This window comes from Zosterops lateralis (genome assembly GCF_965231275.1).
Source record: "Zosterops lateralis genome assembly, chromosome: 19".
NCBI lineage: Eukaryota > Metazoa > Chordata > Aves > Passeriformes > Zosteropidae > Zosterops > Zosterops lateralis.
In genome coordinates this window covers 3761733-3783366 of record NC_139779.1, presented here as the reverse complement: position 1 = coordinate 3783366, position 21634 = coordinate 3761733, and the positions used below count along the sequence as shown (strand labels likewise).

Genomic DNA, 21634 nt, shown 5'->3' with positions numbered 1-21634 from the left:
TTCCCTTCTTGGAATTAAACAGAATCTGCACAAGACTGGTTACACTTGGTTTGAATATTTGAACTCAGGTGTGATGCAATTTTCAGGAAAATTGCCCTCAGTTAGGTTTACCAAAGCCTCTGGTATTAAAAGGTTTGAAAACTCATATATATGGAGATGAAATCATGGTAATGCTGACTTCAGCAATAGTGGGGTTTGAACATCTGATTGGATCGAAAGTTCTTTTTTCAAGGCAGTTCCCACCCTGTGATAATAATTTACTTTTTCAGACATGCAAATACATTCACAGTGATAGTCTGAAGATGCTGTTTTGCTACAGCCTTTCCAGCAGTAAAAGGTGAAATACCTGAGTTATGGAGCCTCTCAAAGAAGGAATGGTCTCAACTGAAACTTTATTGGTTGGAGTTCCTCGTGTTATGCTCCCCTCCTGTATTGTTGTGGTACCTGATTTGAAATAAAGACATCCTGATAAATAAGAGAATAATAAAAAAATCCACTCCATTTTAAATAAATAAAAATTCTTTTGAGAACTGTTAGTTCATCTTAAAATACAGGGAAAATTTCAATTTAACAGCAGGCATTTGAAGCAGTTAGGCTATTTCCTCTTTTAACATAGCCTTTTACAGACTGTAAGTATTTTACAGCATTAACTCATGGCAGCTCATTTATTTTCTTTTGATGGATTTGCTCTAGTGAGCAACTTTATTTTGAAATTGGAATGGCTCGTAACAAATATTTTTAAGTGAGCCATGCAGACAGGAGGAGCCAGCTACAAATACACATGCCTTGGAAAACAGGGAAAAATTAACCCTGTAATCTTACGATACTTATATAATCATAGAATACTTCAGCATTATTAGCACTTCAGCAGTAAATTCTCTCAGTTTCCTCAGGCTCTGACAAGAGTTTTTTAATCTGTGTGACTTTCTTTACCTCGCACCACACTTTCATGTTGTGCCCTGACCAGGAGACCTTCAGGTTGAGAATTCTGACTTCTGGGTGAGAATTCTTCTTGTTTGATATAGGGCAGGGAAGCTATTGAGGAGAAGAAAGAGAAAAAGGTTGAGGTTTTTTAATTTCCTTTAATTATGGATCATTAAACAGTCTGTACAAAACATGTCAGCTTTTCTTTCCTTACCAGATTTGGCCGACTCTTGCTGCCTTGGCAGCCCAAGGGATATGGAACCCACTGATGGCTTTGCAGTTTCTTGGGCGTAGGAAGCTTGACTGTGGGATGTTAAATAAGTGCCAGGTGTTCCCTGAAACAACAAATAGATGTTAATTCTTGTTTTTGGAGTGAAGATTCACATCTCTCTTTAAAGGAGAATGCTAAAACTATTATGATCCCATCTGGAAATGCTATCATGCCCCACTGCCATGTCCCAAAGCACAAAGCAGCAGGAGTGGAGTGTCACTGGTAGTTTGGAGATGCAGGTCACCTAAACTGGATATCCATGCCCTTCAATGTGAGTAAATGTTTCATTTCTAAAGCTCCTGTAATTCCTGGACTTTTAGAATGATATGCACAGGTAGGTCTTCAGGGTTAATGCTCTGACTCCATAACCGAGTACAAGAAGTTGAAGACTGGAGAAAGGGAAAAAAGATAAAGATTGATGTAAGACGGATTTTAAAATAATAATTCTCTTACTTGTGAGATTGAGCCTCCCATGATGAAGGAAGGTTTTTCTGATGGCACACTGGTTTTGGAGGATGGAATGAGTGGTGGTGGTGGTCTGGTGGGTCTGGTTGTGGGCAGGCGAACTCCTTCAGGAATATTGGTTATCACCTGGTGAGGGGCTGGCTGGAGAACTTGAGGAGAAAAATTGAACATTAAACATTGGAGTATGAACAGAAATAGCACAGTACAGCCTCACTGGGCTAGAAAACACTGAGCACCTATTCACACAAACACATATAAAATTTTCTTTCTTCTATTAACTCATGAAGTGTTTAGACATCCTCCAAATCTTTACCTGGAGGGACACTGTAGCGAGCTGCATTCATCTCAGGCTGGGGAGAGGCTTTATTGACTTCTCTTGGAGATAACCTGTAGGGTGATGCTGACCTTGTGGCTGGATTTTGCACTTGTGCTTCCTGTTCTATTCTCTTGACCTCAGCGTAAGGCATATAGGCCACTGGTTTTCCTGGGGGGGTTGAGGTTATCAGAAAGAGAAGAACCCTGGGTTAGAAACTGGAGTCAAAAGGTCCAATTCACAGCACAGTTTTAAAGAAGGGACTACTCCAATGCCAGAGTGCAATTAAAAAGAAGTATTCATGTGTTTCACCAAACCTTTGTGCCCCATTTCAGTGTCCATGTATGAGCACAGTTAAAATGGATGTTTTAATGCATAGAGTACATACTCCCACCTTCACCTTAAGCTTCTGGAAAGGCTCCCCTAGGACAGAATCACCTGCTCCTCTCATCTGCACACTGCATCTTTCTTGTGGGAACAACTCATGTTTGGGTTTGACCCAAAGGGAACCAGTTTCTGCCTTTATAGAAAGGGGCTACAAGGCAGCTCTTCAACAGTAAGTGCAGCAGAATGGGCAGGCTCCTTCCAGCAAGGAATAGTTCATTATCAGTTCCTTATCACACTAAACTGTCCCTCTCCAATGAGGCAACAGGTGTGGGAACACCAACCTTCCCACTCCACACTGGGGCTCTTGGAGGTGCCACAGGGGCTCACGGCGCTCCGATATTCCATGTCCAGCTGCTCCTGGCGCTGCCGCTGCTCCTCCAGCAGGGCTGACTCGTGCATGGCCTTGATGTGGCGCTGGTAGAGAGCGTAGCCACTCACTGGGGTGCCCACGGGGACAGAGCAGGGGCTGCAGGAAACCTGGGGACAGCCAGGGGACAATGTCAGGGACATGCTCACAGGCACTTCCTGAAAGAGCTCAACTCTCTCAATTCAATTATCCCCTACAGTCTGAGTGTTTCAAAAGGTCCACACTTGGTTTTAAGCTATTGGGTTTATACTTAACCTACTTTCCCCTGGAAAAAAATACAATAATAAAGCAAATCATATTTTTTTTTCATTTGTTTAGCTTTTTTTTTCTGCTTAATGTTGTGACTAGATGTTTGACTCCTTCAAACAGCACTGAGAACTGCCCATACCATAGGTGGGATGACAGCAGCTCGGTGGTGAAGCTGTTGCAGGTCCATCTGCCCTTGCTTTATCGTGGATGATACCAGAATTGACCCAGTGGGATTTAACAGCGAGGGCTTTGACTCTCTGCTGAAGATACTGGAAAAAGAGACAGAACGGAAAAATATCACCAAAAGGACCAAGATTACATATCTTAAAAAATTTACAGCCACAACTCCTAAATTCAAAAATCCAACATATTTATCAGACTGGACAAGTACCTGAGAAGTCAGAACCATGTTGAGTTTTGTCCCACAGCACATATGGTAGAAGAGGCAACAGATGCTGCTTTATTGTCATAATACACAGAAATACCAAAATATGAGCTCAGAATCCCCCACATCAGAAATTTATGTATGTATTTATTTATGCAGTACTTGCATCAATGCAACCTTCTTTATGGAGTGTGCTTTGGAAAAACACAATGGATAGGAAGGACTACATGTAATTAGTCCACAGAAAATAAATAGTAGTCTACAACAAAATAATTTCACATGGAAGGCTAAGACATTTGTGGAAAGATGATGTTTGAAGAGGCAGGAGAGTGCAGAAACACCATCACCTGCACTCCTCCAAAGCCCACATGCACTCCATGACACTGGATACTTTTGACATTTAAACATCTATCCCTGGCACTGTGTGTATATTAAACCACTGACAGGGAGGGGGGCACCGGCTCCAGTGACACAGGAACTGCACCAACAGAATACTGAAAAGACTTCAAACACCCCCAGTGGTGTCAGCCATTCCCAAAAGAGAAACAGCTCCAAAGACTATTCAAAGCCCTACTCACCCCTGTCTGTCAGGTTCTCCATCAACTTCCTCATCAGCACTGCAGGTGGCACTGGAGTCATTATCTGAATGGGACTCTGGTCTGGCTGTAGGAACTTGCTGGGACAGGCTGTAGTCCATTTCCTCCGGTTCTGACTTTTCCTTGGGTTTCTCCACTTCTCGCTCTTTGGTATCACTCTCTATTTTCACTTGAATATTCTCTGGTAGCCTCATTTCAGCCTCTACAGGTTCTACTTTGGTATGAACTGGAAGAGTAATCACAGGCTTAGCTTCAGCTGAATGGCTTCTACTGTCCACCTCCATAGGCTCTTCAGCCTCAGTGTTGATTTCTTCCTTGACCTGTGGCTCAGGGTTCTGAGTTTCAGCTGTTGATACACTTTGGGCTGGTAAGGAGGGAGATGTGCTGGCTGCAGGTTTAATGGCAGATTCCTGCTCTGCTGGGGCCTCAGTGGTTACTTTTGGAGCAGCAGGCTCAGATGGAGTTTCTTCAGTTGGTTTAGCAGGTTCTGCTGGAGTTGGAGATGGAGCACTCTCTGTATCAGAACTATTTTCAGCACCTGGGGAAAAAACGTTTTGCCATGAAGGTTCAATCAATGAAATCTGACAAATTGGGTGCAATAAGAATCCATCAATTTTAACCAACCCACCTGCAAAACAATTCATTTTGACTTATTATAGAAATGGACAACTGGCTGAATTACACAAACACTGCAACTAAAAAATATCAACTACTGAAAAACCCAACACTTAGTCATCTTCTCTCATTCATTGTTAATGAATTCTATTGCCTTTGCTCCACAAAAGACCAGCCAAGATTGACTGATGTTGAGGGTCTATAAATAAGCAAATTATATATAACAAATATATATTTAAAAAACCACAACAAAAAAAACCACCACTTGTATTTGCTTGTCTGAAACGTTACTGAGACTATCAACTACCAAAGGTTACATGTATTTGACTCAGCTTGTTTCAACACTCCAGATGACAGCATAATCAAAGCATCTCAAAATACTAAGCAGCAAACATCTTTAGGCTGCTAAATTCTAAAAATGCTGCATCCCCTCGAGTGAGTTCAAATTGCTGAAATCCAACTGAAAGAGCATTTGAACAACACCACCACACAGCTTTCTGAGCATATAATTAGCACAAAACATAGGCTCTTTTCTGTGCACACATGAGTTTCCTTCCCAGAAAAGTTACCTTCACTGTCTTCTGGGTTCTCTTCTTCATTAGATGCTTCAATATCTTCATCCTCCTGAGCTGACACAGTGGAAGCCACACTCTCACACTGTGACACATCTCGCTCCTCTCGGGGCCTTCGTGAAGACTGAGGAAGACACAGCATTGACAATGCACTGAAAATTCACAATTATTGCCTTTTACTGCATCCCTATTTATCAATCTGAGGTTGAAATGAAGGACAGAGAATCTCTATTTAGCAGAACTCATTCACTTTTCCAACCTCAGGCCAACTTTTGCTTCTCCTGACCAAAAACAAGTTTGGGAACAAACTACAGTCTCACGTCACGACTGGGGGACAACAGAACAACTGCAGCAAAAACACTGATGTTCTTTACCTCAGTGAGAGAACACCAGGACAGCACTACAGCTTAGAGGATTCCAACACACAGCATTCTACTTTTTCAATGCTCCCAAACTTTCAGTTCCTGTTCTTCTACCACCTCTCCTGCTCTGTTTGGTAAGGTCAGTGCTTGCTGTGTTTCAAGGAGCTGCTGTACATCTACAGCTGCTCATGCACTGGTGAGGAACGTGGCTTTCAGAGCACTGAAGAACTCTTCAGGCTCAAGTGTTTTACCAAGTACAAAACCTTCTGTTGCATTTTAAAGCAAGAAGTGGTTACTGTCACAGGTCAGTGGGCACCAGCCACCCTTTCTAAGAGATTTATGTAGAAAAGGAAATGACTGGAGATTGCAAAACAGCCTTAGTGAAGTGGGATGTGTGACTTCAGAAAGACCTAAGTTTTCTCCTGTGAAATATTCAATGTCCACAGCACTCACCTTCTGTTTGTGCTGTTGGAGGAGACTGTCCAGATTGTGTCTCCTTTTGTAGTTGAAGTAGAAGTTCTTACACTGAGCTTCACTTTTTGTCCCAACCATTTTGGCAATGGCTGCCCAGTTTCGCCCATGCTCCACTAGACCTGGTCAGACACAGAAAAAACAATATTTACTGTGATCAATAACTCAGCTATTCAAACCCCAATAAATGGAACAGCAATGCCTATGGGAAGGCAAGACAGAGGAGTGCTGCTGTCCAAACAGTTCTAAGTAACCCACAGAAGAGTCAACATAAGTCTCATACGGTGATTTTGTCTGTTAAAGCTGCTTGCAAAACAAAAGCTATTTTCAAATCAGCATAGTGTGGGTAAAAGTCACAGCAAATATATTCAGTGATTCAGTAAATCCTTGGAATTTTATAAATGCAAGTATCCAGAAGGAAGTCAAAGGCTTTACATGGTTTACCTTTCTTAGCAACTTCCATTTCTTCTTCTGTCCAGCGGGATGTCTCCACAGGCTCTGTAGAAGCTGAAAGAGAAACAAAGACACTGAGCAGAGAAAAGACCAGGATTCATTATCATGGCACCAATTATGCATCCCATAGTCAAGAAATCTATTTATGTTATGGCTTGCTCATGTCACTGGGGAAAGGTCTCTTGTCAGAGGGAAGCAGTCAATCTCCATTAAACTAAGTCAGAGATCCAGAAGGAACCACCAAAAGCTCAGCAGAGAAAACTGTTCAAAACTATTCTGCCTACAAAATTGGGATTAATTGTCTTGTCAAGGAGGATTTGTAAGTAACTCAGGTGTATTTATCACTAAAATTTTATTTAAAATGTCAGTAATTACCATCAGCTACTAAAAGCAGCAATCCAACATGCTCTAAGCTAGTTCAGTGCTGTCTCACTGCTGGAATGGTTATTTATTGGTTAGTGGGCGCCAAGAAATCTACTGTTCCTGTATTAACTGAGTCTCCAACTGGATAAATGGACAAAAAGAAAAGAAAACAAAAAAACCCAGTAAGTAAAAGCAAGCAGGAAACTAAGTATGATTCAGTGCAAAGTGCTTTTCATTCACTCCTCTGGAATTTGTATCATCCTGTTTAAATTTCTGAACAGCACTGAGCTGCACCAGCCTCCATTTCCTTTCCATAAAATCTGCCATTGCACACAGCATGTAACAAAGACCCTGCAACAGCTTCCATTCACAAAAGTAGGACACTATGAAGTATCTGATCCACTGAAAAACAATTTTGGATTTTTCAGAAAAGGCTGCAAAAATGGTTTAAAAACACAACAAAAAAAAAGCAAAAGCCACTAATTGCTTCAGACTTATAAAAACCCACTGCATCAATGCAGCAAGAATGTTTCTCACAATCTCTGTTGTTTACAGCTATACAAGAACTGATGTGCCCACCTACTCTCTTCTTTATAGGCAAAACATCTGAGTAACAGAAGAGTTGTTATGAGCTCTAGAATAGCAGCTGCTTGTAACTACAACTGAAGCATGAGGAGCAACAAATTTTACCACAGCAGAGCACTGCAAGAAAAAAAACCCCACAACCTGCCCTGCCATCCTGGATAATTATTTACCAGCCACAAGATATTCTCGTATTTCTGCATCAAAACAAATTAGGTCAGCCTTTTCCAAAATACACTCAGACTGCGTCATCTTTTTTAACCATACCAGCCAAGAAAGTAACATTTGATTTTAAAAAAGCCTCTTGCCATCTAATGCAGAAACAACAACTTGCCAAGATCTATTTCAGCTTATGAAACTCCCTGAAGTGCTCAAATATCAGGCCAATTATTTAACAGCATCCTCTGTGAGCTGCAGCCTGTAAGTGAATCTGTGTCACAGGCACCTGGATCTCTGCAGACCCATCATAAACCTGCAGAGACACAAGGTGTTATCACACAAGGCCTGAACTGCCTTTTCTCCCCTAAGAGTCAGCTCATTGCACATACACTATTCATGAAGTTACACTTGTGAAGTTTAACAGTTCCACACAGCCACAAAATTATAAGCAGGGCTAAGAATAAAGCTGGAATATTAAACAGAAGTGCTCTGCATGCCTGGAAACAGCCCCATGAAACACTCCCTAGGACCAGCTGGGAGTGCTGTAAATGCTACTCACAAGGTTCTGGTGGGGGTGGCAGAGGTGGTGGTGGCTCTTCAGTGGCTGCAGCTGCAGCAGCATTTGCTTGTGCAGCTTCATTTGTCATTGATCTGGTGATTCTGCCCTTACGCCGACCTTGGCTGTTGGCGGTTTTTCGACCCCGAGGAGCCGCCTGCTCCCTTTCCTCTGTTTCCTCTGGTGCAGCTTCAGTTTTGTCCTTTTCTTTGGTATTCTCTCTGGGAATAGGTAAAATATAATTCAGTCACATTCAGAGAGTCATTGTGAGCAGATAATCCTGAACACCAATGGACAAAAAAAACCCCAAACCCCACAAACAGAACTCTATGAACTCAAAAGATGCCTTTAGTGAAACAGAATTCACTTATTGCCCACAATCTCTAGTTGCCAGACAGTAACACAGATACATGATTTTGTCAGCTTCAAAGAAAATATGAATATTCCATGTGTGACAGAATAGATGAAAAAAGCCCAAATCAACAAGATACAGAAATTATTCCATGTTCAAAATAATAATCCCATTAGTTTTTCCACTGATCTGATTAGCTCAGCAAGACAGAGAAATTTGTTTATCCAAAAAAAATGCTTCATACACAAAAGAAATAGTTTTCAGTCCAGATTTCATTGTCAGGCTAATGCAAATCCTGTTCTCATCTTTGCCAAAACCTGCGATCTTGGGTGAATTGATGCATTTCAGCATACACACACTTACTTAGATTCCTCCTTCTCATCCTTCTCCTCCTCATCTTTCTTTTCCTCCTCTTTTTTTTCTGATTTGTCTGATTTTTCCTCTTCTACCTTTTCTTCTACCTTTTCTTCTTGAGAAGGACGAGCAATCTGCTGCTGAAATGAAACAGGATTTAGATGATCATTTGATCACACAAAGGGGCAGCATCTTGTCCTCAGAGCAGCACAAAACCTGATGCTGCCTTATTTCCCACGTGATAATATTTTAAGTTACAGGTACTGCACAGTGGTCAGCATAAGAACAGAATAACTCTTCTTTATATTTTATAAATTCCATGGAAGCACAGCATGAGCATGGAGCTGATTGTGTACAATCACACACTGGCTGCTGTGTGCCCCACTAAAAAAGAACAGCTACGTTTGAAAAGTGCTGAGGGAAGTCTGACCCATGTAGTGAGAGTGTTGCTCCTCTCAAATTTTATTTTTAACTTAGTGCATTTTATAGTCAAACATGATCTTACAACTGAGGAGCAGAAGGTCTTGTAGCAGGAAAGTTATCAGCAACTCCAAGTCCCTTTCTCAAAACTGTCACTAGCATTGAAGAAATACAATTGTTTAAAAAATTGGGTTGGGAATTTTAGACTTACATTTGCAGTGAGTTCACAGTAAGAATTACTTAAAAAAACAACAAAAACTCTTTTCTCTACTGAGGTGACAGTTTTACAAGTATAGTAAACATTGTGCTTGTCTCAAAACAGATATTCAGACTAAATTGTGCAATTTATGGAAACACAGGGATAGAGAACACAATTCATGGAAACACAAGGACAAGACAAGGGCAGAGAATTACAAGATAGCTGTTCCAGCACTTCATGAACTCAAATTTTACAATCTACCAAAAAATTCCTCAAAATAGGCTTTTCTTTTTCACAGAGGAAGCAACCTCCCTATGAGCGCAGCAGCAGGTGTCACTGTTTCACTAACTAAACTGAGGCTGGAAATAGTCACAAACTGACTTGGTTTTGACATTTTAATAACGTGAACTGGAGCAGAAACCCTAAACACTAACCACTATCATCTTGCCTCAAATTATTAGCAATTAAGGTGCTAGTTATTGATTACACAAAGATTTCCTTCAAGCAAGATGTCAGAGACACGCTAACATGAATTATTTTCACGTTGTTAGATAGACTGATCTGAAAATAATGAGTTAAAAAACTGCATTTTAAAAAAATAATAAAATTGGTTTATATTTGATCTATTTAATAAACTGTTGTTGAAAATCCTGCTCTTACCAGGCCAACTTAACATCACTTGGTTCTCTGTTACCCAGTAACTTCATTTAAGCTGCACAATCAATGCATAAACACAAACCTTAAAGGAGTCGAAGCCTCGGTCAGCGACGTTCCTGCACATTCATCTGCTGATTGAAACTTTTACTGTCGACACGAGGGGATGGGCTTGAGCTCAGGGCACGGCTCAAAAGGACAAAACCCACCCCAGCAGCAACATCACAGAGCTCCTTAGCAGAGGCTGCCTGACCCAGCAACGTGTTTATTCCAGGAAATTGTGTCATTCTGCCACTTAAGCTGCCTGCAGCAGCGCTGCCCCTCTCACACAGCACCTTCTAATCTCCCCGGAGTCACCAGAGGTGATCCCCGTCACACACAGCCGGCGAATTTCTGTCTGCTCACATCACTGGCCTCCCACCTGCTGCCCCACAGGCTCCAGCCACACACACTGCAGGGACACAGCCAGCACTGAGCACTGCCTGCCCATCAAATTAACTTCCAACTTCACTTAAAGAAACCTTCTTTAAATGAGTTATTTAAGGAATTCTCCGTAATCACAGAATCACAGAATGGTTTGGGTTTGAAGGGACCTTAAAGATCATTCAATTCCAAACCCCCTGCCATGGGGAGGGACATCTCCCACCAGATCAGGTTGCTCCACACCCTGTCCTGAACATTTCCAGGGATAGGGAAGTTAAAGCATCATACAGCCATGACTTTCTCTCAATTCTATGTTAAAACTTGCTCTACACTTGACAAGTTTTGGTTTAAGACACATTTGTTCAGTTGCCTCTGTGACACTCTGGAACAGTTTAGCCAGTATTTTATAAAAAGCCCTTTCTAGACCTATTTGAAGACAAACACACATCAGAATTTTATTAGTCTTGCATCTCTTTACATCCTTGATCCAGCACTCAGCTTCTCTCAAGTGGAAGCCCCCACACTGAAACCTGAACCAAGTTGTGCTCACTGGATTCTCTGAAGGACTTCAATGTCCTTACCATGATTAATATCTCCTCCACTGCAATACTCCACTTGCTTGCCTTCTAATTTACAAAAATATATGAACTATTAAGAGTTTAAGCTGAAGCACCTGTTATTGGCCTAAGCCCATCCTGGAGCACCTCATAAATCTTACATGACTTGTGTTTGCCAATCAGCAAGAAAGTTTCGAGTTGCTACTGAGAGATATGAAAAATATCAGCTTCAAACAAAGCTGGGGCACGGGAGGGGGAAGGGGGTGAGCTGCTCTCTGCAACTGTAAGATAAAAGTTCTGGCAAGCCAGGCAGTTCAACCCTCTCAAGTTCTTTTTTTACTAGCTGTTATAGATGTTGCTAATTAATCATAAATAAAATTAAAAATACAAATATGATTTTTGGCACCATGTAGTTCTTTACTATGAATATGCTAACTGCAATACTTCTGAGTTTAGATTTCCAGAAGTGGTAAAATTTCCCTTTTAGAGGGCTGAGAGTATTTCCTTGAGTTGGCAAGTCCAGCTCAACCCTCTCCAGAGCTAAAAACCTGGCACTTTCTTGCATCTTTCACAGAGCACACATTAAGCCTGGCCAGCAGTTGCCCAAAGTTTAGGGATCTGCTGTAGCACTTAAAGTGGATCAACAACCAGCAATTACAGAGTACAACTCTGCCACAATTCCAAGAGCAAGTAATCTGAGCTGAACAAACCTCCAGTGTTCCAACTGATGTATTCAGTTACTCACATATAAATCAGCACTCACAGGAGCAGTCACAAAGTCAGGCAGAGCACCTTGAGCTGAGTTCACCAAGCCAATCTGTGCCCTTGTGTCTAAAGCTGGAATTAAAATCTTTCTGTTCTATATACATTACCCAAGGAAACCAACCATTTATAGATAGAAAAGACCATCCAATTTTTGTATTCTAACAGTTCCAATATTCTGACATTTAACAATGTGGAAAAGACATTTAAATACATAGTAATGACTTTCTAAATATCTCAGAATCTCCAGTTTCACTGCACTACAGCTGAGCCAGTTCTGTCTCCTCACCCCTTAGAACAGCACCCAGCAAAGGCACCCCTCAACATGTGACACTTCCCATGATCACACCAATCTCACTTCATAATGGCACAATTTTATAATAAACTGAGCCACTCCGAGTGGCAGCACTACCTCTGTTAAGTGTCCACAGTGATTGTCCACATCTGGACAATCCTGTTTATTTCCATCTTCTTTTCATTTGCCAAATATCCAGATTTTAACTGCAATCCTTCCCCAATCACTACTCCAACAACAATACTCCTTCCTATTAAAAAGGGTTATTAGGCTTAGAAATTCTAACAGAAATCCTGGCAAAATACAGGTTATTTCCAGTAATTTGTCCCATCAGAGCAGAAGCTCTATGAAATCCTGTGCACAATGACAATGATCTTATCCTAAGGAATCCATCATTTGTGGGGTACAAACAAGGTGCTCTCCCATGACAGAACTCTTCTGGTAGAACAGCAGCCCAGAACTGCAAAGGTTTAAGTACAACCCCATGGCAGTTTTTACTGCACAGGATCCACTCCTCAGTTGAAGCTGTTTGCAATAATTTTATATTAAAAATATACATTTACTGAGACTCCTACAAAACGTTCAGTATTTGTGTATTTCAGTGAAATATTTAGTGCATTTACTGGTTTGCAGAGCAGATTTGTGCAGCACCAAAGTTTCAGGGTTATTTTGTTTTCTAATATCCACATTAACCCTGCTAGCCCAGCACATGTATTTATAAAATGCTGCTCTTTTCCTCTCCAAAGACTTCCAAAGGAACACTTCCTGAATCAGCAGGATTTTTTATTCACATGCATTAAATCAGTCTCTTTCTTCTGGCTCTGAAGTTCCAGTCTGACTTTGAGCCTGACCACCAAATAAAGATCACTATTAATTTCTGCTTTTTGACAAGGACTGACATTATGAACTGATTATACATTTTCCACTGTAAGTCACATGCTAAACCTAATTTCTCTTGGCTCCAACACAAGATTTAATGATGGATTCAACCTCAATGTCTGTGGCAGAGTTCTCAAAGAAAATGAATTGTCATATTAAAACAAGTAAGAAATGTGCAAAGGAAGAAGATATTTCAGAGAATTAAAACCAAACTAACCAACAACACCCTCGAGGTCAGAATCACTTAAATTTTAAAAGGGCAACAACACAATAAAGGAAAAATAATTATTTCCCCCCCATGCTTACAATACATTGCTATCTCAGATAATGAAACAGTTGTAAATATGAAGCAATAAAATAACAATACCCAAGTGATGAATAAATTCAATGTACCTGGTTTCTTCCCCGGCGTTTGCCATAATTCCTTCGCACAAGGGCTTTATAATTTTCATTTTTCTTGGTCAAATAATAATATAATACACAGTCGGGAACATTCTGAAGTGAAAAATCAGGAAAAAAGTAGAGTTTACTCCTAATGAAAAGATAAGATTTGAGTTTTTAATTTCTCCCAAAAATTAAAACTATTCAGCCCCCAGACAAAAAAACCTTCTATTTATTATTATAGTGGAAAGTTGGGGATCCCACCCTAAGCTCACTTTATATTAAAAAATGTCTTACCTTTCGTTCCAAGTAGGAAGCAATTAGACCAAAGTTCTTGGGATGTTGGACAAACCTTTTACAAATCAGAAAATATTTCAGTTTAACAACATAATCCATGATCAAACATGCAAAACAATCTTGTAAACAATCTATTCCACCAGCAAGCCCTTCATTTACACAAGTGAAATTAGCCCAAAAAGCCCCGTTTTCAGACTGTGCAAATTTAGAACTGAGCACTTAAAATGATAAAATGAAATTCCATATCTATGCTTCTCATTCTAATCTTAGCACAGAACTAAAGTACTTCTGAGACAATTTTGTATTTAAGGACTAAATGCATGTGAGTATACTCAGATGAAAAATAAGTCTAAAAGTTTTGCAATATTTATTACAGCTGATTCAGAACATTATCAAATATTATTGCACTAAAGCTTCAGCGTTCCTGATTTAGCTTCATGGGGTTGGGCATTTAACTGCCATTTCAATGCAATAAAAAGAAAAGATAAGAAAGGCCATTACTTTTCCTTAAAAATCTCCTTCTCGTGATCTGTCCAGACATTCATGAACTGCCTGTCCTTATAAACTTTCATGGGATCCTCCATCAGGCCGTTCATGTTGATGAACTTCACCCTTCTCTGCTCTGCATCAAACATCATGGGGGGGATGACTGAGAGCTGCCGCATTTGCTTCTCATTATTCTGCACGACAACAGACAAAGCAAAGAACACACAAAACGTTGTGCCACTGATGTTTACAGTTCTTGAACTGCACAGCTCTTAAAGCTCCACGCTCACAGTCAGCTTCTTGGAATTGCTTTTTGTACACAGCTCTTGCAGAAGTTGTCACTATAGCAAATGAACACTTATGGGCAGCAAAAGGGAAGTGTCACAACTGATGGAACACCAAAACGATGGAGGGGTTGAGAAAAGGAAGAGTCTTCACATGTTTGTTACAGCTGTAAAAAACTAGGTTGCAGCAAGCCTGCAATGAACAGCCACATGAGAAAAATCTAGGGCAGATACAATTAGAAAGCAAAACCCTCAAAAGAAAAGTGTTTTAAGATCTGCTTCAAGCCACACTTCACACAGATTCTCTTAAAGAGAGAAGAGATCTCTCTTATCAATGAAACAAACCTTCTACAAGACACCTTTCACTGCCAGTGAAAGGATATTTATTGGCTGTGTTTCTACAGCAAAGCACAGCCACCAGCCTCACCTCCTGCTCAGAGAGTCCATCGATGATTTCTGAAATCTCGTGTTCACTTCTAGCAATGGTTGCTGAAAGGCCAGCCCCTCTTTGGCCAACTCTGAAACGAAGGAAAAACAGAAGGAAAACGGATAAAGTGGAAATTAGCTCTATCTGCAGGTTTTGTACACCACAACAACCTCCAAATTTCCTTACAAGGCTGTTAGCAGTATCTCAAATCAGTTAGAACTGGTCTTGCTTAAGGAGAATCAGAGCACAAACTCTGTCATGTCCTACTTGGTTTTACAGGGACTTTGCAAAGCTCAGCAGAAAGGGCACAAAAAAAGGTGTTACCACCAATTCCACTGCAAAGTAGGTGCTTCAGATAAATGAATTTGCTTCTGCTGAGCATGGGGAATGTTCATCAGTGGCACAGAAATTATCTCCTTAATTAGTACAACTGATACACCTTGAAAGAGTCTTATTTTTTTTCAAGAAAATAGCACTAAATTTGCCTTTTATCAATTTGGTCAAGTTACTAATACAGCACTGAGATTTGTTACAACAAAAGAAAATTTTCCACATTTGAATTGATGGGGAGAGCAGTAATTTGGAAGAACTTCTCAGCTCGTGATCTTTACCCTTAGGAACATCATAATAATATACTACAGCACGTGGGTCAAAAAGCATTTCAGAGGTAAAAATCACTACTAAATGGAGAGACAAAATACCTCAAAGATTTTACTGAATTCATCCATTTGCACAAAACCTGAGAAAAAACCCCTTAGTATTTATATGGCAATAGTATTAGAATCCAGCTATAAACAGAGAGGCCATTATTTTACAGAATGTAAATTTAATGTAAAGATATGACCCCTTCTCAAGTAGTTTGCAATTACAAAGACATAATGTATTCTTTAAGTGAAATTTTTTATGTATTAGTGCTGTTCCCATTCTAACAGTTTACTTTCTTCTTTTCTTAATTCCACAATATCTTGCACCCTTCACAACGTATTGCAAACTCTCTGCTTTCCCCATGTTTTATGAGAGAAAGGTGATGTAGACAGATGGTTACAAGACATGAGATTAAATCTTTATGGAGCTTGAACTCTCCAAGGTGTATTGAAATGATTTCGGACATCAGATAAACAGATTTCAACACAACTGAATCAAATTTGACCTAATTCTAATTTAAATCTTATCTCTCTACCTACAGTACTGCAAGGTGAACTCTCAAGTGAATTGCACTTCATTCCTTTTAAGATTCCTTGTAGTTTTCATCTAACAAATGTCTGATAGATTAAAATTAAATAATAGGGCCTTAATTGTCGCACCTTGAATATTTTAAAATGCAAAAACGTCTGGAATAAAATTATCAGGCAAGTACAACAAAAGATCAGTCAAACTGTTAATTAAGAAGATAAATGGTTTTTGAGTGTGGGGGCTAATGAATACAGGGATCATGAAACACAGGAGTAACACAGACAGTGACAGAAAAATACCAGTGTAAATTAGGGTGTGTGCCCAAAATGAACAGGCTCAGGGAAGTTGATGCTCCAATTGTCTTCAGAACTCCACAAATCCCTTTTTGAGCAGCTCAACTCTCCTTATCTCACTAACACCACAACCTAAGCAGCTTTTGCTGCTTGGCCCTTTTCCTGTGTTCCCTTTGGAATATATGGGGTTTGATGGCAGATTTGAAAAGGGAAAGGAACCCCATGGACATCACCACAGCAGCCTGAGAGGACACCAAGGGATGAGGCTGGCACAGCTGGAGGGGAGGGACAGCAAAGCGGACACTTGTGACAGTGGACAGATAAAGTCATGGAGATCCTTAGGATGGGAAGTGAAACTTGAGCTCAATGCCATGGAAACAGTGAACAAAGGGAAGAACATCTCACTTTATACTCCGTGACACACTAAATACCCTTTTAAAACAATGAAGTGATGAACATAAAACTGAATCATTAAAATTAACTAATTTTATTATGAACAATTTTAAAACTCAAGACTGAAGAAATATTTTGCAGGAATATTTCCCATCTCCAGTAATACCTTTGGAATCTTTCTTGCTGTTCTCTCTGCTTCCGGATTTCTGGGAATTGTTTCTCATAGTACTCCCGTGTTTTGCTCTCCTTGGCTTTCCTGCGTGGATTATTTTCTATCCTGTCTACTTTCTTCTCCCATGCCTCCATCAGCTGATCATAACGTTGACAGATTTTCTGTTCCTGTTAAATTCCAAAAGGAAACCTTGAACTAAGCAAAATACACCAAGTGATCAATACATGGCACATGGGCAGGCTCCTGGAATGCAGAGATTTTTCCTGCTCCAGTCCCTTCCATGTTGAAGATGACTTATACCAAATTTCCACCACAAAGAGGGCGAAGAAGTGGATATAAAAATGTAGATTCTGAATATTATACACTATTTCTTTGCTTCACACATCCTAGTGGTATTCGGTAATTGTCAATACTGCCTTCCAGAAATATCCCACATTTGTTTTAGCTTAAGGTCTTATTTTTCTAATCAATATATTTGGGAATGCAAGACAAAGGTCCAGGCAGAAGACCAGCCAGGTGCTCCTTTTAGAAAATCATGGTGCTCTTACCCGTTGTTTTCTTGCATGGTTCCTTCTTTTAAAGAATAGGATCAGCTTTTTCCTCATCACCTGGTTTCTGGAAAACAGAATTAGGGGGAAAAAAGTGAATTACATAAGAATTAAACACTTCAAAACTACTGAAAAAAAAAAACCCTATCTCAATTCTAGATGCCAGATCTTTATTATGAATAACAGTTTCAGGGTAAAAAGTAGGGAAAATTCCCAATGAAGTCCAGATACCTAAATCACCTAATACTGTATTTTTTCAGAGAGGAATTTCTTGAAGATGGCTGGAATAAGCAATTGAGACACAAAAGGTTCCAATTTCAAGGCAGGTGCTTTCCTTTACCACAAGAAAGATAATATGATAAAATGAAAAAATTGGTTTAAACTATTATGCTTTTATGGGGGGAAAGTCCTTCCAATTCAGCCCTAGAGTTAAGTTTTCCAATAAATTATTCAAGAAATAAGTACTTTGGAACTGCTATACAAATTTGTTTGGTGGAGTGGAGCAAAAATAAGTTTTTTTAAAGAGATGTTTTTAAAGGACAGCCTTTAAATGTCTTTGTCTTTAAATGAAGATAGAAAGCCAGGGCTTCCCTCTGCCTTCAGTACATATAATGCACATCTTGCAGAACTCTTTTACAATAAAGAAATCAGAAAGTTACATGGACTGGAAGCTTTTAATTATGGTTAAAACTCACACATCCTATTTGGAGATGACAGCAATAAAAAAATGTGAGGGAATGTTTAAGTCCAGATCCCCTGAATGGGACAAGGGGAGGGTATTAAAGCACTCACGTTTTGATGTTCTCATGGTAGACCTTGGTGTCTGAGGGCTGGTTGTAAAGTGGCTGCAATTTGGGATGAGAAAGGAACATTTAGCACTTTGCAATGCATGGAACTCTAAATGTGTATGCAGCACATTTAACAATATTTTAGTATTCTGAGAATAGTGCACTCAATCTGAGATGCAGCAGAGCTGAAGGGACTACAAGATACTCAGCATAAAGCACAGATTTCATTACTTAAAATTAGAGTATAACTGATTATATATATAACGGTACTTCACTTCTTCATACTTCAAACTGTCCTCTCAAATAGATGAAAATCCATTTTAAAAATCACACTTACATGGCCAATGAACTCACTCAAGCCCCAACTCACCAGTGCATTTAGAGACACATTTCTTCTACACATAATCACAGAATTACAGCTGTTCAGCACAACAGAATTAGAGCAACTGGCAACACAGAAAGTAGTACAAAAGAAAAGAAAAAAAAAAAAAAACCAAACCAAACCAGAATTCCACAACTTACCAGTTCAACTTTTGGACCAAGACCTTCAAAAATCTTGTGAGCTTCTTCTGCTTTTTTCTGCAAATAAGATTTTTTTGGTATCGGGTGAGTAAATCCTCTGAAGTTCATGTCAAATGTGGATCTGAACTCTATGTTCTCTGCTAAACCCCTGCCTGACCACATGAGATCCTTCTTAACCTACTTCTGCAAAGTTGCCTCAGCAAATAAAGAAACCTGGACACAAATTGTGTGGCAGTGACTCTGATCTCCAAGTCTGGAAGCTGATAGAGCATAAAAGCAGGAACTGACCTCTGCAGTTCCAAAAAACCATGCATTTCATTATACAGCAAATAATTATAAAGAGGAAGAAAAGTGTCCAGTAAAATAAAGTATAATTAGCTTTGAAAAATGAAATTAAGAGACTAAAATTCTCCAATTGCTAAATCTGGGAGTGTGAATCCATGTGGACATAAACACACAAAGTATGTCAAAGGTCCCTCACTCACACTAAGTGAAGACCACAAAATAATTCTGACCTCTCCTTGCATGACATGCTTGGGATACAGTTGTACTGTACAAAATCTAGCATTGTTTTGGAGGGGGTTTTTACCTCCTCAAATTAAAAAAAAAAATAATTCTATTGTAATAAAAGTTAGCTGATCCTCTAAACTACAGAATAAAATTGGGAAATTAAACAAACATATACCAGTCTCACAGAAGATCACACAATACTTTCAAAACCCCCAGATATCTGACTCCCTAATCTCAAAATATCATGGGAAAAAAAGGCAGGAAGCATTTTTGCTGTTACTGTTGGCAATATCACTGAGCTCCTGAACTTTTCTCACCACTTAAACAACACAAGCGCATAATTCACCAATATATTACTTTTCCATATCTGTTCATTTATCCAAATCTTAAGTGCCAGAAGTCAGAGTTTACAAAGAAGGCACAAAATCCTACAACGTTTGCAGTTTTTTTCTCTTCAGCTCATTTAAAAGTAGAGTCTCCAGCCAAGTTTGTCAGCTCATGTGAGGAATAGGGAATTCAAGATGAATTTCTGAGGCATTTTTCATATCACACACTTAAAAGGATATATGTGTTTCTGTGTTTATATATAGCTATAATTCATGGATCTCAGCACAAGGGTCTGAGACCTGTTGTTTTGATTTTTCAGCTTTCTGATAGTTTACATTTTTATTGGAGTTTTTTCATGTATTGTAAAATAAACAAAGACTGATGTGTGATAAATAATACATTCTTTTCCATAGGAAAGATAAATTGATGGATTTTTAGGTTGTTCAGTGGAGTCAGAGAGGTGTTAACCTCGTCCTCCAATCCTTGATCAAATTCCAAAGACTATATAAGCCAAGATTCCAAAATAAACTTCTTTCTTGTTTCTGGTCTCACAACCTGATGGGTGAGTGTGGTTCTTTTGTGTCCTCTGGTGACAGAGACCCACAGCTCAGAGTGCTTACAAGACACAAGGAAGACTCCCACAACCGAGAATAAAAATGTCATATAAATGTCTTTTAAAAAAGCAAAAAAAGCAAATGAATAGTAAAAGAAGGGTGGGCAAACCAGTAATACACAACAATGTGCCCCATGGAAGTCAATGAAGAGCTGAGGAATGTCAGCATGGGGGAGTGAGAGCCCCTGGGTGAGGAGCAGGGGACACTGACCCGGTTCTCATCGTAAATGATCTGGACGATGCTGCGGTGCTTCTGCTCCACGGGAGGAGGGGATACCGGCCTCTCGGGCTCGGGAGGCTTAGCAGCTTCTTCTTCAAGTTGTTGCTAAGAGACCAAAGAAAAAAAATCAGCCATGCATGTTCCCCCCACCAGTAATTAGTCACCAGAGATAAAATACGCAGCTGATCACTCAGCAATGCCTCTTATTTCACTTTGCGCTGACAAGGAATGAATGAAATGGTTTTAATGCCCACAGGGACAATAACAAGACTATTTTTTGTACTATTGATAACTGAAATTACCTGTTTACAAGACTCACCTCCCTTGAATCAGACTTGTTTCAGACAGTTAAAGCCACTGTCACTCTATAATTTATCATTATTTAACTTTAAACCAAAGTATCAACTTTGGAGAACAGTTACATCAGAGCTGCCTTCTCTCCGTGGAAATAAAGCACAGAGCTGCCTTTCTGCACTCTAGATGTTCAAATGTCACCATTATTGCTGTCTTACAGTTTTAAAAGGTACAAAAGTCCTTCTAACACTCCACAGAGAACATCACTCTAAAGGTACTTCACAGCAAAAATAAACCACTTCACATGTATTAAAGTTCCAAGACTGTTACAATGCCAAACAAGAAAAAAAAAAAAAAAAAAAAAAAAAAAAAAAAAAAAAAAAAAAAAAAAAAAAAAAAAAACCAAAAGCAAAAAAAAAAAATTCACCCTGTAACCCTTTCCTAGCTACTACACTGCTGTGATTTATTTTCACATCAAATAAATCTGGTTCAGTGACATCTTAATTTTTTAAACATCCTTCACCCATGGCTGCCACAAATATACAGCAAAGAACTTCTGAGACCAGGGATCCATCCTGCCTTACAGTCCTGGCTAGAATGTGCTGCATTGCTATGCAAGAATTCTCTAAAATTTTAGCAGAATGCCCTAAGACACGGGCTCATTTATTTCAACATCAACTTTGTCATTTTTTTAAAGCTGAATTACAGACCAATGTGCACCAATGATCCTTCATAGATGAGCTGCACAGCACTTGCTGATTTTGTGGAAAAGTGCACACAGAGATAAGCATCACTAACACACAAACAGGTACTCAGTGACATCCTTTTTTGTTTTTCTGCTGGAGGTCACTTTACAGGTCATTAAAATTCAGACATAATTAAATGCTTCCAGACCATAAAAGCACACAGCTCCTCAGAGTT

The 21634-nt window shown here is 39.6% G+C and overlaps 1 protein-coding gene across 3 annotated transcripts in view; it reads right to left on the bottom strand.

The window, feature by feature from the left end:
* NCOR1 (nuclear receptor corepressor 1) overlaps positions 1-21634 on the bottom strand; it is a 55205-nt gene that overhangs the window by 15230 nt on the left and 18341 nt on the right. For 2 of the 3 annotated variants that reach the window (XM_083875462.1, XM_083875461.1), the window contains exons 6-27: positions 20411-20524; positions 18750-18806; positions 18232-18284; positions 17440-17506; positions 16886-17058; positions 14861-14951; positions 14165-14343; positions 13664-13718; positions 13379-13480; positions 8806-8936; positions 8094-8311; positions 6422-6484; positions 5960-6099; positions 5142-5268; positions 3940-4495; positions 3116-3245; positions 2642-2837; positions 1974-2144; positions 1649-1809; positions 1139-1259; positions 934-1035; positions 347-444 (exon numbers count right to left, since the gene is read on the bottom strand). In XM_083875462.1, the coding sequence (XP_083731588.1) occupies positions 347-444; positions 934-1035; positions 1139-1259; positions 1649-1809; positions 1974-2144; positions 2642-2837; positions 3116-3245; positions 3940-4495; positions 5142-5268; positions 5960-6099; positions 6422-6484; positions 8094-8311; positions 8806-8936; positions 13379-13480; positions 13664-13718; positions 14165-14343; positions 14861-14951; positions 16886-17058; positions 17440-17506; positions 18232-18284; positions 18750-18806; positions 20411-20524 (3105 nt within the window). The remainder of the gene's footprint in view (positions 1-346; positions 445-933; positions 1036-1138; positions 1260-1648; positions 1810-1973; positions 2145-2641; positions 2838-3115; positions 3246-3939; positions 4496-5141; positions 5269-5959; positions 6100-6421; positions 6485-8093; positions 8312-8805; positions 8937-13378; positions 13481-13663; positions 13719-14164; positions 14344-14860; positions 14952-16885; positions 17059-17439; positions 17507-18231; positions 18285-18749; positions 18807-20410; positions 20525-21634) is intronic. The other variant, XM_083875463.1, reaches the window with a different exon arrangement.